General features: G+C 35.8%; 1 protein-coding gene across 3 annotated transcripts in view; it reads left to right on the plus strand.

The window, feature by feature from the left end:
• The window catches only part of DIAPH3 (diaphanous related formin 3), a 501,032-nt gene that overhangs the window by 121,163 nt on the left and 363,227 nt on the right, over positions 1–16,642 (plus strand). For all 3 annotated transcript variants that reach the window (XM_032836998.1, XM_032836999.1, XM_032837000.1), the window contains one exon: positions 2,379–2,509. In XM_032836998.1, the coding sequence (XP_032692889.1) occupies positions 2,379–2,509 (131 nt within the window). The remainder of the gene's footprint in view (positions 1–2,378; positions 2,510–16,642) is intronic.

Below are 16,642 nucleotides of genomic sequence, written 5' to 3' on the forward strand. Positions count from 1 at the left end.
GGGGCAGGAGACTGCTTTTTTATTTTATTTTTTTTTCAAATTCATTTACTGCTTTTTATTCTTACATTTGAAAAGTATTGACGAGATGGTCTTACCCATTTATTATTGAAGGGAACCAGTTGATCACATCAGTTTTGATTTGTTTTGAACCCCTCTCCCCGCCATCATCATTATTTCAATGATAAATTCAGAGTACTGAATCAAATACTACAAATATCAAGTACTCCAGAAAGATCATCTGGTTCAACTTCTGTTGGCATACATTTGGATTAAAAATATTGGCCTGATAATATGCACATGAAGCTTGAAAAATTAAGATACCAAGAAATTGTGCTAAACAACCTACTTGCCCAATGATACTGGTCTAAATTAGGTAAGTAATTAAGTATGTTAATAGTCTGTAGGCAGGAAAAAAAAATTTAATTGAAGATGCTAGGATGTGTTTATGAAACATGACTAAAAATAAAAGTAGCCTACGGAACAGTGTGTGTGCTATAATATTTTTGAAAGTAAAGTACAGGTGTTTATGAATGTATATGGGATATTATGTACATATTCTTGTATGAGGGAAAAAACACCTCAATACCAAATATTCATTTTGGGGCTTTTTTGTTTTCCCTATTGCTTTTTTGTTTTCCAGATTTTCTGTGTTGAACAGGCAATACATAATTTAAAGCAGAAAAAGACCCTGATAAACACTGTGTCAGGACAAGTTAAATATATTCTCTTTAATAATACATAACATAGTCACTGATTTTTTTTTTAAAGTACTTATTTTCACTGTTCTCACCATTTCAGTTCCGCTTTCCACTTTATTTTCTTTATTCTGAGATTTTGCTCATAAAATTTTCTTTAGTAAATTACCACATTGCTGTTGATGAAAACCATCAGTCTTTCCCATGCCAATTTGTTTTGCATTATTGGGAAAGTTTCCTTGGACAATATTATGGCAAATTAATAATAAGAAAGAAAAATGAAAAAGTGCATCTGATTTCCTGCCATCCCTACTAACCTGCTTTTAAACATGTATTAATTCCTTCCCCTTGGATGTATAATCTGTAATTGACATAGATACAATTCCAGACTTGACTGTTCATCATGCTCATCATTTTCCATCTGGACTGTCTTTGTGTCTTCTTAACGGGTCTTCTGATGCTACTGATCTGAGAATAAAAGTCAAAGTTCCTTTGGTGGCCTGTAAGGTTACAGTCCCTTCCATCACAACTTTTCAGTTACCAGTATGCTTACTTCTTTCTCCTTCAGATCTTTACTCTAATATTCAATTTTGAGGCCTTCGGATTCTTCTGTGAGTCTTTCTGTGAGCACACCGTTTGAAATTGCCAACCACCTCCTGGGCTCCTTAATCCTCTTCTCTGCTTTTGTTTTTCTGGAGCACTTTCTACTAGCCACAAAGCAACTATTTTAACTGCTTATTTCCTTTATTGTCTGCCTGGGTTTCTTCTTCTCCATGGAGAAGAAAGCTCCATGCATCTAGGGATTTTTGTCCCTTGTTTACTATTCTCTGTGTAATGCTTAGAACAGTGTCTGGCACTTAGTAAGCATTAAATACTGCCTGATGAGTGAACTCCAACTCTTACAATCTGCCAGAGTTTGCCTTCCAATACTGCCCTGGAAAATCTAATTGGAGAGTGGTGCTCTGTCCCTCCATGATCTGGCCTCTAGCTTCATTCTGTTGTAAGTGCTTCTGGGGTTTTTTTTTTTTTTTTTTTTTTTTTTTTTTTGTGGTCCTACATGTGTGCCATGTATTAGTCTGGAAGGAGTTCCTAATTCTTAGTCTTCTTTACTGATTTCCTTCTCCGTGTTACTCAAGCTTCCCTCCACCAAATTAGGGCTTTGCCTCATGGCTCTGAGTGTCTTGGTACCCCGTTATAGGAATTAGACTGCACTGAAAAGTGTTATTCACTTGCTTGCATTTCTCTTTCCAGACTTAAGTTTTGATAATCTCTGTGTTTACTGTGCTTAGAACTAGGCACCTGGTGGTAGTTGAGTCAATTAATGACTTACCACCATTTTTGGTGGTGCTCAGAATACTAATTTTAATAGGGTGGTTCCTGTATTGATGTTTGCTTTTTATTTTGCATGGGCCTAAAATGGATGACTATATTTTCAGATATTTCTGTGGTAAGTACTGTCACTCTTTTCCATGATATTTGGGATTTGAAAAAGTCCTTTAAAGTTGCAAATCTTTTTGGTGTTTTTATCTTCTGTGACTATCTTGAATTATGCTCTATATTTGTGGGCAGAAGGAAATCACACGCTCAGGGTAGGCATGTGCGGCTGCTAATATGAAAGGTTGGATTAATGTAATCGATACTACTTTAATGAAGATCGATTTATTTATTTATTTTAATTTACAGGGAAGTCTTAAGAGTCGGCGACAGATCTCACCTCAGGAATTCATTCATGAACTGAAAATGGGGTGTGCAGATGAGAGACTTGTCACGTGCCTGGAGTCCCTCCGAGTGTCTTTGACTAGTAATCCTGTGAGGTAATTCATCTGTCTGAATGTCATCAGGGCATGCTAGTAAATGAAACAGATGTCATTAATCTGTTATTATTATTTAATACTTTCTTCATAGCACCTGTAAATAGGTGGTATATATATCAACGATGTCTCAAGGTAAAGAATGAATATGTAATGTTTATATGGATGATGAAGTACGGTGTCAGTAGGACTTTTTGTATTTATTACCAAGTGATAAATAGCCTATGAACTTTAAAACAAAAACTTTTATTTATTTTTTAAAATTTTTTTAAAAATGGGGTGCCTTCTTGGCTCAGTGGGTTAAGCATTTGACTCGTGATTTCTGCTCAGGTCAAGATCTAATGGGTTGTCAGCTCAAACCTCACATTGGGCTCTGCGCTCAGTGGTTAGTCTGCTTGAGATATTCTCTCTCCTTCTCCCTCTGTTGCTCCCCCCACTCACGTGCATGCTCTCTCTCTCTCTTCCCTAAAATAAGTCTTAATTTAAAAAAAAAAAAAATTATAGTGTTTTTTAAATGAGAACAATCATGATTAGAAACTGAGTTTCACTCTGAATTTGGGTATTATATATACACTGGCTGAAATTTTGTTTGACATAGAAATACCATTAATTAACTTTTCCTTTATTGGAAATAATATCTTTATAGGAGTACATAGGTTAATATTGTCAGATTTAGCAAGTAAAAATAGAAGATTCCCAGTAAAGTCTGAATCTCAAACATACTAACACTAAAAATTTTTGTTGTTTATCTGAAATCCAAGTTTAATTAGGTGTCCTGGATCTGGCAACACTAAGACAGGTGTCTCTGTAAATCAGGTTTTAGACTTTTAGGCTCAGAGTATTTTTGAAAAACTTCAAGCAGAAATTGTTTAAAAAAAAAAAAAGTCTGAGCAGTCACAAAATCAGGATTTCAGAGCTGTAAGGGTCTAAGGTAGATCAGTTTTGGCTGCTTTTGTGTAATAAATGAATGGTTGTTTCTGTATGAGAATGTATCTGTTATATATATATATATATATATATATATATATAAACATATATATATATATATATATGTATATTCATTCTTAGGGCTAGAATGACTGACTGTGGAAGGTAACATATAATAGAATCTCTTTGATATCCTCTCTGATTAGTACTTTACTGGACACTTCTGAAGTTTGGCTATAGTATGAAAAAATCCTTGGCAGTATGACTATTTAAAACAAAAAGACCCTACCTGCTGAGACATGAAAGTGAGTGAGGTTTAACTGGGGCGTATGAAGAGTGAGCAAAGTATAGTTCAGTATATTTCAACTGTATTTTTGCTTTTCCATATTTCTTCACTTCCAGACTCTTCTTTAGATGGAAACATGATGGGGAAGAGGCCAGGACCTTCATATATCTTATTTATTTCTCTTTACCAGGCACTGTGCACAGCACATATAAGTCCTCAGGGAAGACCTGTTGATTGAAACATGAAGTTAAAATTTTAGTCTCCTTCAGTTTCACCTTGGTTGTTGTTAGAGACTAGGTTGAATTGAGATTTTGACAGGTATAATCATACATGAAGAGCTCTGGTTTCCAGTTTAATGTGTACCTGTTTTAATATATTCATTTAAAAAATAATTATTGAGTACCTGATACTTACCAAACACTGTCTAAGATGAAGGGTTTGGGTAAATAGCAAAGCAGATCTAGACCCTGTTCTTAAGGAGTTTAAGTGTAGGAAGAGGGTGTTTTGGGGTTGATTGGGAGATGCCCTATTGTTTTAGTTTATCTGGCAGCCACTGAGCAATGGATTTATTCATGGCTTTTTAATTTAATTAGAAGTAGACTCTTCGGGGGGCGCCTGGGTGGCTCAGTGGGTTAAGCCTCTGCCTTCGGCTCAGGTCATGATCTCAGGGTCCTGGGATCAAGCCCCATATCAGACTCTCAGCTCAGTGGGGAGCCTGCTTCCCACTTTCTCTCTGCCTGCCTCTCTGCCTACTTATGATCTCTCTCTCTGTCAAATAAATAAAATCTTTAAAAAAAAAAGTGTATTCTTCCCTTTATTTTCATAACTTGATTAGATGAAAATGGTAGCAAAAGAAAAACTGTGAGAGGTTTTTATGTATGAATTCATCTGTATTCCAGTGGATACAATTTTATGTGATTTCACCTTAAACTACTGGAAAATAATGCTATGTCTCTTTCACTTGAACCTTACTTTAAAAAAAAATTGTACTATTATTTTTCCAAGAAAGACCAATTCTAGAATGTATTATCAGCAATCCACAAGCTGTGCATGTTTTCTATAAAAGTCTTTTTAATTGGAAATGATAGAAATCTTACCATTAGAGATGTTTTCCTGAAATTGTGGCACATGATGTAGAAAGAAGAGGCTCAAGAGTATCTCTGTGTGTGGTTCTCCAGGTTGAGGAACGACTCACTTCGATGTGTAAAAGTTGAAGTTATGCCTATGTTCAAAGTTTTGGACTTGGCTATTAGTTTTATGTCTGCTATTGTGAAGTCAGGTTTCATATTTTATTATTTTTTTAATATATACTGTGTGACTCAGTTTCAAGAGAAAAAGACTTTTTGTCACTTTTTGAGATCATTGTTAGACCTGTAGTATTGAGTAAATCAGCGTTAAAATTCTTCAGTGTCTGTGACTAGAATTAAGAGGGAAACACGTGAACTGATGAATGATGATTCTGCAACACTGGTTTGGGATTGAGTTTTATTAAATAAAAAAATCAAGTAACAGGAAGGAAATCTCCGTCTACCTCACCCCCACCCAGATATGCAATACTTTTAGAGCCATTTATCTGCTTCTGAAACTCCGCTTACCAATTATGCGCCACATCAGCCTTTGACCATCTGGACAGTGAATTGTATGAAAACCAGCACATTAAATACCATGTTATTTGCCACCTTTTATGAAGTGTTGATTTGAAGATCACAAAATTCTTCTGTTTTGAAGTTTTATTGATTATTCAATATACTTGGTGACAATTTAAAACTAAAAGACATAGTTGCTTTACTTTTGGAACACAAGAAAAGACCAACTTCAAATTGTCAATTATAACTTTCAGTGGATCTTGACATAGGCAACAATTATGTTCGAGCTATCGAACACTTTGAGGTGGAAACATAAAAGAGTAGACACTAACATTATTATGATTGATTTCTAGCATTGTAGTCCATAGTCATCTATGTATATAGCAAATTAGTTACAGAATACATCTTCATTTTCTCAATTTGATGTAGCTGTCAAGGGCACAATTTCTGTCTCTGAAAATCCAGTCTATCAGGTCCTATGTTTTGTGATCTTAGGCATTATTTTCCATTTTTGTTTTGTTTTGTTTTGTTTTTTAAGTATATGTGCTGCTGAAGCGAGCACTTATATTCCTTTACTTATGGTTAACCTGTGTGTTTTGAAGTTTACAAGACCTATTTTCTTGCTAACATCTTTTAAATTTCTAAGGAGGTTTTGGAACTAGGTCTGATGAAGTGAATAACTAAGCTCAAAAAAATCACTTTAGAAAAATGTGCAGTAAAATGTTTACTGCCAAGCAAGTGAGCAGACTTTGTGTGTCATTATTCCACTTGACCAGTGTCATGTTTGGAATCTAATTTTTCTCCATTTCTGGGCTTAAACACAAAACTGGTGGAAGAACTTAATTTTGGAATTGACATACTTTGTGCCATGGTCCACACATGTGAGGAGACAAATAGTTAAGTTTGTGGCAAACAACGAGATGGACGTACCCATTGGTATCAATGTGATCTGGAGAAAAAAGTCAAGACCAATATTTTGAGATTACCAATACTTATTAAAAATCTTATATTTTAAAATGTTAAACATATAAAAAAGGTTTCATCATTGGAGTAAAACAAGTACACACTTGCCTACCAATGAGGGCAAGCTAGAAATACTGCTTGTAAGTTTGAGGTTCCCATGCATCCCTGCTAAACTTTATGTCCCCTTCCTCCACTGTGCTGAGGTTAGCACTGTTTTTAATTTCAGGCTTATCTTTTCTTTCTTTTCATTATCATTTCACCATATATGTCTAATTCATCCATGTATGATTTGGTGTTTTATCTTTTTGAACTTCGTGTCAATAGCAGCATCTTCCATACGTTCTTCTGGGGCTTTTTCCGTTTCTTATATTTATATATGTTGATGTGTGCAACCGCTCTCATCATCACAATTCGTACTGTTCTTTACCTTTATTATTATTTTTTTTAATGTTTTAGGCATAGCTATTGTAAATAGCATCCAAATGTTTTTTTTTTTTAAACAATTCTGATAGTCTTTATCAGGCAAATGCTTTTTAAAATAATTCTGATGGTCTTTGTCTTTTTAACCACTGTAAAAATGTATTGGAACCTGTATCTGATATTTCATTCTGAATTTTCACTTAGTTTACACTTCTTTTACCATGTTTGTCTCCCTTTCTACACCCCCTGTTCTACTCTTTGTTCCTTTTCTGTATTCTTTCTCTTCATCCATAAATTCTTTTGGATAGATTTTTTAATCTCTCATGTCACTTTTTCCTTACTTACTAATTTGGAAGACCTATTGCCTTTCTGATCATAGAAAAGAAAGTTAACTTGTGCATACTCAAAAAGGAAATTTAATATGCATGTACATAAAAGGGACAAAAATCAGCAGTATCCCTTATTTTGAACCTAAGAATAACACAATCACCCTCAGTTAATTTGCATGATAGTTTTATGTGATATTTTAATTGTATATTTTCCTTTTAATATCACAGATTAGCTATTACTATTGAGTTAAACTAAAGATATGTGTATATGTATACATGTTTATACATGGATATAATCATTCCTTTTTAGGTCTTGTGCTTTTGTCTCTGATGATTTTACTCTTGCCTCAAGTATATGAGTAGGTTCCCTTGGGGAAAGTCTTTTGAGGGTAAAACTTTTGTCGGAAAGTGAATTTATTTGCCTCTACTTTTTAAAAAATTATTATGTTTTTTAATTTAAATTCAGTTAAAATATAGTATATTATTAGTTTCAGAGGTAAAGTTCATTGATTCATCAGCTGTTTATAACACCCAGTGCTCATTACATCATGTGCCCTCCTTAATATCCATCACCCAGTTACCCCATCCCCCCACTCCCGTCCCCTCCAGCAACCCTTAGTTTGTTTCCTATAATTAAGAGTCTCTTATGGTTTTTCTCCCTCTCTGGTTTCATCTTGTTTTATTTTTTTCCCCTCCTCCACTATGATCCTCTGTTTTGTTTCTTAAATTCCACAATTTCCATGAGATCTTAAGATCTTATAATTGTCTTTCTTTGATTGATTTATTTAGCTTACTATTAATACCCTCTAGTTCCATCCACGTCATTGCAAATGACAAAATTTCATTTTTGGTGGTTGAGTAATATTTCATTATACACACACACACACACACACACACACACACACCACATCTCCTTTATCTGCTCATCTACTAATGGACATTGGGCTTTTTTCATAGTTTGGCTATTATGGACATTGCTGCTATAAACATTGGGGTGCAGGTACCCTTTCAGATCACTACATTTGTTAGATTTCTACTTTAATACAAGGAGAAAATGTATTAAATTTATGTGCCCCAAATCCAAATTTCTCAGAAGGGTATAAAAAGAAAAGTAAAAGCCTTCCTCCTTTCTGTCATTTGATTTTTGGATCTGCTGGTCAGTGGTGAAATCCTGTTAAGTTTCTTGTGTGTTTTTGCTCCAGATTTTTTAAGTGCATATGTTAATATATTAACATTCTCATTTTACTTTACCTTACTCTTGCATACTTTATTTTTTTTAAGATGAACCCTTGAAGTTGCAGTTTTATTGCTTTGTAGGATATCAGTCTTGTAGTTAAATTGGCATTTTTCTATCTATTAAGTCGCCTTAAATTCTTTGATTTTTCTAGTTCTTTTTGAATCAGGGTCATCATCTTGCTGTTCCTTCATTAATGTGGTAAATGAATATTCGACATTGTTCACTTTTTCTGGGTGAAGTGATATTTATCTTTTTGAAAATCATGGATTGACGTTAGAGGTTTGTGGAATGTGGTAATATTCAAAAATTTCCCTAGAAATTCATGGAGGGAGTGAATGGGTAGAAGGACTGGGTTTCCTACATCCTCTGTCCATCCCTGGGTTGGGGGAAGGGACAATGCATATGAAAGGTAGGGTGTTCCTTGAGTGAAGAAGACCTAGTGTCCCTCCTTGGTTGTCACTGCCAATCCTCCAGGCCTTCATCCTTCTCCCCTGCCCACAGAGCCCCTGCTCTTCATCTGTGGATCTGAATGTTGATGTGTAGGATGAGGTAGGAAAGGGGGTTGTAGGTTCTTCAGAGCACTCAAACTAAATCATGGACAAGTCAAACCTTTCTCTTACCAAGATGGACCTCTTCTTAAAGCTTAATTTTACTGCATTATGATCCTAGAGGAGTCTCTGTGGCTTATGTCAGCCTTACCAAAGATGTTTTCCTAGGAAGGAGATGGAGTGGAACCAGGATGAGACTATGCACATGCATGTGTGTATCTGTGTATGGTGTATATGCTGTCAGAGTCCTAACAGGAAGACAGACACCAGAGAGCATGCTGTAAGGTCGTTTTTTTTTTTTTTTTTTTTTTTTTTTTTTTTTTTCTTTTAAAGTTAACACCAGAAATTGGTTAAATAACTGATGGAGAGACAGAGGAACCAAATAGGAAACAGTGAGGCCCTTGATTAGCAGCAGCAGCAGGAAGCTGCTCCTCTCCTGTGCTAGAGGGAGAGAAACAGAACTCTGTTCTGGAAGGTAATGGGCTGGTGTCAAATGGCAGAAACTGCATTCATGAGGAAGATGCAGCTGTTGCCAGAGAAACCTCCTGGGCAGAGAGAGAGAGGGAGAGAGCATTACCCTTGTTTCTCCCTTCTTCCCACTGCTCAAACCTAGCAGGGAACAGATGATCACAAACCATGGGAGCTGAAGACTGCGGAGTCAGCCCCTTTGAAACTAGAACAGAGCTGCAGAAGGGGATGAGAGGAAAGCGAGGACAGGGGTCAAGCATCTGTACGTTATTTAGTGGGACACAGTAAATGCTGAATTCTCGTTTCTTTCAGTTTTTAGTTTTGTTGGATAATTAGGTTCTTTGTCTTACTACTAGGAGCTGTAAATAAGCGTTCTCATAATATGCTTCAGGACTTGAGTCTGGTCATAAACTTTCTAAGAATACAAAGGACTATCTTACTCTGAATTTCCTGAATTAGCTGAATTTCCTGAAACTGTCTTGATTTGAAGGTAGTCAGCTGGAGTCCCGAGCTCAGCTCCTACATGGCCTTCAATACTTTTTCAGTATCTCACTTTTGTTTTGCCTCACAAAGATCTTCTTTTTCTATTTATGACTCATCCCTTGATTCCATTTAAAAAAAAAAATATTTTACTGTTTATTTCATTTTCTCTAACAGCTGTCCTGTTTCACACATACACATGCAAATGACTGGTTTTGTGGAGATACTGATAGACCTGGTTGTTGCCCTTGAGTTCCAAATATGTTAAAGCAGAGAAGTAAGGTTAGAAATAACCTCTGTACCGATAAAAGACTAAGTTGCAGAGCACAACTGGGACTTCTGAAGGTGAAGTGTAGTTAATCTCATCGAATCAAACTTGCCCACGTTGTCATGAGTAGAAAGAGCAGACAACTGTCGGTCAGAGTCAGTATCCCTTCCCCACTTTCACCAGTTGTATAAATCAGTCCTTCTGGGTAGTGGTGTTGGTGGGGAAAATCTTCCCATAATGAGCTGGAGGGAGTGACTGGAAGTAATCCTAATGTGAAGGCCTCTCCCTTTGTAGAAATGAGAGGAAGAGAATAGTAAATGTTCTCAGTAATAATAGGCTCCAGCTTATTTTTATTCCCCTGATATGTTTTAGAGTTTTAAAGTAAGACATGAGCTATACATTTTTTTTTTCTAAAAGCCTTAGAAAAAAGTTTGAGAATTAGCAATGTACAGATGTATGGTGTTATTAATAGTGATAATTTCTGAAGTGGTCGAGATTAAGGTTTTCCTTCATGATCTACATTCTTAAATTTCTTCCTTCCTTCCTTCCTTTTTTGTCTTCTTTCCTCTAACTAGTGATATCAGAGAGGTAAGTCATTCACATGGTTCTGTTTTCCTTCCTGTGCTGTTTTAGTAAGGTAACTGCTAGTTAGTTATGGCATTTAAACTGATTAAGTGTGTGTGTGTGTGGCGGGGGGATTCCAAAACATTTCAAGTGCTCAAGTGGCACGTGTGGCTAGTGGCTAGCAAACTGAACAGCACCTGTATAAACCATTTGTATCACTGTAAAAATATTCTATTAGACATTGCCGCTTAAACACCTTGGTTCCTGTGTGTAACTGCTTTCTTCTTTCACCTAAGTACTGCATGATGATTCTATCCCCAAAGTAAAGTTTGGAACTATGGGAATATATAAAAGAATTGAAGTCTGGAAGATTAAAGGATTTTTAAAACCTCTAAGGATTAGTGAGCATTTATACCAAGGGTCCTGAAAGAAGAAATGAGTGATCTCAGAGAGACTCTCTTCAGTGGAGAGTGCTGTCTTGAAAGAATAAAGCAAAGGGAATGGGTTTCATACCAGCTATTAAGAGATAGAAATGGAGAGGTGAGGTGTGTCTGACAGACAGTCCAAAAGCTATGGTCCGTGACAGACTTCACCGTAGCTGGCTGTAGCCTGGATGAGGGAATCAGCAATATGGCACTCCATAGAAATCATAGAAACGTCGTCTTTGGTAGGTTAGAAATATTAGTTGGATGCATATTTATTTTACAGGACTTTTCTGAGGGAGATACATTTTTATCTCTTCAAAGTGGTTTTTCTAGGTTGTTTCCAATAAAAATTCATAAAGTTTAGGTAAGTTGTTAATATTCTTTATTCCTTAGACCATAACATATATCTTAGGATATGCTTTGTATTATGTCTAAATTAACATTCAGGATCCATAACTTTTATGACCCTTAATATTGCTTATTACAGAAATATTTGTTGGAAATGCCCTCTAATTTTAGGTCATTTTGCAGTCCTTTCCAAAGTGTTTTAGAAGAATGAAATATTAATGAAAAATGCCCTGAAAGAAAATATTAATGTTTACAAATGAGTACTAACCTGATATTTTAAAGGGCATGCCAATACATTCCAGTGCTTTCACAGTTCTACCAGAACTGGTGTAATTTCTTTGAGAGACCTTCCAGAAGACTGAATGTTCCACCTAAGTAGACTTTCTCTTTTGCTTATTGTCATTCATACTATAGCTTGGTTTTGGCTTGCAGATATATTAAAATGTGTTATAATTATTCGGTTTCAAAGTTAACTCTATCTGTGTCTGAAAAGCTTTGACTTTGCATGCAAGGTTAACATTAAAAGTACAGTACATTGAAAATATAGTAATTGCTTTTAACTGAGAAATACATATTTTCTGTACATGGTGACTAAGAGCTGTAGAGCTCAATTTATACTTGACCTGAAAGGTCCTAGAATTGTAAAATCCTCCCAATCTACTTTATAATATAAATATCTCCTAGTCTATTTAAAGTAAAATATAAATTGCCATTTGAATAGCTAAGATTAATTTTTAAAAAGAATTCTATTCAAATGTAAAGTCAGTCACAATTAACATAGGGTCTCAAACCTCTTTTAAAATACAGTAGTTTGATATTCAGCATAAAAGAAGGAGTATGTGACTGAAAACTAATTATTCAAAAAGACTAGATTACTGTTTAAAAGACAACAAAAGAATAGAGTGTTAAATTTATATAGTTACTTCTGACCATAGAGGTGAAATTCAAGAAACTTTACTTTTTAGTGATAATTGTCTGTGTCCTCAGAGAATGTAAGTCTTCTATGTTCAACCTGTAATAGTTATCAGTATGATGTCACTTACTGAATACTTTGGTTTCTTGTAAAGATAGATACATTCAGTGGAAAAATTACTGAACTGAAGACCCTAACACACCCTGGTTATTTAGAATCCTACATTCAAAGAATCTATATAGTTTTAAATTTATATTCATTTTTCTGCCTTGTTATGATGTTTTAAAAGTATTGCTTGGTGTGGGGTACCCAGGTGGCTCATTTGGTTAAGCATCTGACCCTTGATCTCAGCCCTGGTCTTGATCTTAGGGTCCTGAGTTCAAGCCCTGTGTTGGGCCACATGCTGGGCCTTCTTAAAAAAAAAAAAAAAAAAGTATTGCTTTGTGAGCTAAGTAAAGAATTAAAAATTCAGTTTTTGTCTTGGTAGTCCCTGTTGTCTCTATACATAAAAAAGTACTTAACTGCAGTTGACCTTTGAGTAACACAGGTTTGAATTGTGTGTGTCCATTTATACACAGCTATTTTCTCTTAGAATTTCTCAACATTTTCTGTAGCTTTCTTTATTGTAAGAATACAGTATATAACACATATATAATATATGTTAATTGACTGGTTATGTTATAGGTAAGACTTCTGGTCAACACTAGGTTATTAGTAGCCAAGGTTTTGGGGAGTCAAAAGTTTATACATAGATTTTCCATTGTGCTGGGGGAGTTAGCACCCCTAACACAGCCACGTTGTTCAAGGATCAACTGTACATATAAGACCTTAATACAGAGGTAGGTGAAATAATATTGGAACTAGAAGGAAGTTTTAATTTTTGTGATTCAGAAAATCTTGTGAAATAAAATTCAACTTTATCATCCATATTGGCCATGGATTGCTAGGTCTTTTGTTATGGGGTAATCAATATATATGAGAAAGAAATAGGTGTAGTTTTCATATGTTAAACATCTTTCATATGTTGAAATTCATAAAAGTTAAACACATCAGGGTTAGACCTACTGAGGTCACTTGGAGTGCCTATGTGGAGCTAGAGAAAGTAAGATCATTTGAGCAGAAGTCCAATAGAATTTTGTCCAGGAAATGTTCTTTGTGCTTTCAGTACTCAAAACATGTGACCAGTCAGCACTTGAATCGTGCTTAATATGACTTAGGAATGGAATTTATACTTAAATCCACATGTCACTAGGGGCTTTCCTTTTGGATGATGGTTTTACAGATGAGAAACTCATGTGATATTCTTGGTGCGCTTGTTTTGAGCCTTTGCATTCTTGAGTCTCTGTAAGTATGGGGGCTCTCTATACCATGCTGTGGATTTCTGAGGTGGCGCACATAATATTATGTTGTTGTGGAACTGTGATATGGAACTTTAGATCAGGGTGTTTGTTAAATGGAGTTGAATAGTAAAGAGAACAGAGAAATTAAAGCATGAAGTAAAATGCATGAGATGATATACTGCTCATTTTTCAGGACAGGGCATCAAGTATTTTGAGTGCCTTACACACTTCTCTGTTGGAAAACTAGTACAGGTACAAGAGCTTCTCCCTGTCTTCAAATTACTGAGATTCCATTTGGAGAGAAATGTCTAACACATCATAGAGCAAGTGATATCACCAGCTGTTACCTGATTAAATCTTTGTGTGGTTTGGATAAAATGTAGCAGAGTAGCAGAGGATGTATTTGTTAATGTACTCATGCAGCAAGAATTCTCAGGTGCTGTGCTAAGTATCACAGTAATGAGGCATATGGGGGAGAGATCTAGAAAACATGTAATAAGTAGAAGATATAACTTTAGTTAAAATAAGGGACTGAGAGTAATGGGTAGAGGACTTTTAGATGCAAACTGGTCAGAGAATGTCTTTGAGGTGGTAAATCTTAAGAGCTTAAGAAGACAAGGAATTAGCTAAGAGCAGCTCAGGCTTTGGTGCAGGGCCTGGACCACCCCCTGCGCAGCAGAGACCCTGAGGTGGGGAAGCAGTTAGGCAGGAGGGTGGAGAGAGGGAAGTGGAGTCCCAGAGGCCATGGAGCCATCAGAGAGTTGGGCAATGTCCAGGTCATGAGAAGTCTTAAGGTGATTTGGGAGAGAGAGAAGATTTTTAGTTTAAATATGTGTGAAATGTTAATGAGTTTTACACAGGAAATGACCAATTTCTAAATGTACTTGTTAAAAGGAACTGCTATGGGGAGAATGGATTAAAGGGAGGAAAGAGTGGACAGGGAGATCAGAAAGGAGACTATGGCATAATCACAGGAGTGATGAGCATGGCTTGGATGAGGATTATAGTAGTGGTGGGGCAAGGAGTTGGGTGGGGTTTGCAGACAAATTGAAGGTAGAAACTGTAGGGCATGTTGACAGATTGGATGTGTGGTGTGAATGAGAAGGAGGAATCAAGAATGACAGATTGTGTGACCTGAGCATAAGTGGATAGTAATGCCATTAACTCGGATAGGGGAAGATGGTTTTGTTACTAGTTTCATGCATTTTGGAAAAAATCAAAATACCTGTTTTACCATGTAAAGTTTGATGTGTTTCAGTTTCATAGTTTGAGATATCAAGCAGCTAGATAATGGGGCCTCGAGCTCAGTGGAGAATGTACAAATACTTGCCTATTGTTTATATGTAGACTGCACATAAAGCCCTGAGAATTGTTGAGAATTCAGGTAGGAGAGTGTGTGTGTGTGTGTGTGTGTGTGTAGATATAGAAGGCCCAGAAGAAGTCCTGGGGATCTCCAGCAATTTATCCATGGTCTAGAAAGGCAAGAGGAACCAGGAAAACAGATGAAGGAGTGGTCATTTGGGAGGAGTAGAACCCAAAAAGACTGATTTCCTGAGCGTAAGAGAAGGAGAGTGTTTCAATAGGGAAAGTGATAAACCACCCAGAATGGTCCTGAGACCTGGTGCAAGATATTACTGTCAGAATTGGCAAGAGGAAGATGGTTGGTGACCTTTGAGAAAAGCAATTTTGTGGAGTCTGGGTGGCAGAAGTCAGATTAAGTGAGATGGAATAAATGGATGGTGAAGAACTCCTGACGATTATTGTGATGAAATTGAGACATTTTCCTATAAAAGAAAGACAAATGTGCATTAACCAGAGGGATATCTGGGCCAGGTGGGTAAAACCCAGTAAGCGAATGGAGAAACTTAAATTAATGGGAGTTCAAAGAAGAAGGACACTTGAATTGGCTCTTGAAAGATGAAATAGTTTCATTTGCAGCTGAGTGAACGTAGCAATGAACTTGATAGAATCAGGAGCAGATGATAGACTTAATAATGAAGTTTATGGGACAAGTGTTGGGCAGCAAGTACTTAGGGTGAAAAACAGATGATGGAAGACCTGCAATGTAATGATTTCTTCTTCCCCATACATTTGTGGTCAAATTAGTCAATTTAAAATGAATAATTCATTAATGCTTTCCTGAAGTAATGATTTTTTTTATTTGATACTAAGAAACCTCCTTACTCATATTTCATACATTCCCAATGATTGCTTTTTCTACAATGTTTCTTTTAGTAGTAGACTGAAGTTTTGATCAGAGCACATGCTAGGATATGTTATTTTACCTCCGTAGTTCTCTTACTGTTTTCATCTGAAGATCAAGAGCTCATGTTTCTTATATTGGTCATTTGTTTTTCATCACTGCAGTTCTTCTGGTTTTCTTTTCATTTTATTTTGAACACTTTAGACATTTTATACCTTCCAATATATTAGTTAAAAAGTAACCAGGAGAATAAACTTGTTAGTTTGTTATTCTACTGTTTCATCTAATATCAGTAGTGAGAATAAGTGACTGGTTTAAAATACATAATTCCTTTAAAAGTCAGTTCCCAGGAAATATACATTATGAATGGTTGTATTTTGAAATTTGGTAGATTTTTAAATCAGAATGTTATTTAGTTGCTGAATTTCTAAATTCCCTGTCTGGCTGTATAATTTAGTGTAATCTTTGTGGATGGGCCATTGGTTGAGATGTGGGTATATGTTTGTTTTGCCCTACAGGGCATGTTAATTGCTTTGTACCCCTCTCCCCACCCCGTTCATTTTAAATATTTAGTCACCTTGCTTAGAGTAGGTGAAAATGAAAGGTAAAATAAGCTATAATTATATTCAGCATTGGTGATATATTACTCTGACAGAGGAATGTAAATTGGATTTGGATATTACATAGTATTAAAGCTGCCCTTCTAAGGTTAAGGTATAAAATTTGTTACTTTGTCTCATGTGACCGGTGATATTTTTTTCCCGTTTCAGGATGTTTCTTATATTGATTTTTAACAAACTAACTTTGTGTTTCCCTAAGCGTTTATGTAAG

This window comes from Lontra canadensis, unplaced genomic scaffold (assembly GCF_010015895.1).
Source record: "Lontra canadensis isolate GAN:19392208 unplaced genomic scaffold, GSC_riverotter_1.0 scaffold95, whole genome shotgun sequence".
Lineage (NCBI taxonomy): Eukaryota > Metazoa > Chordata > Mammalia > Carnivora > Mustelidae > Lontra > Lontra canadensis.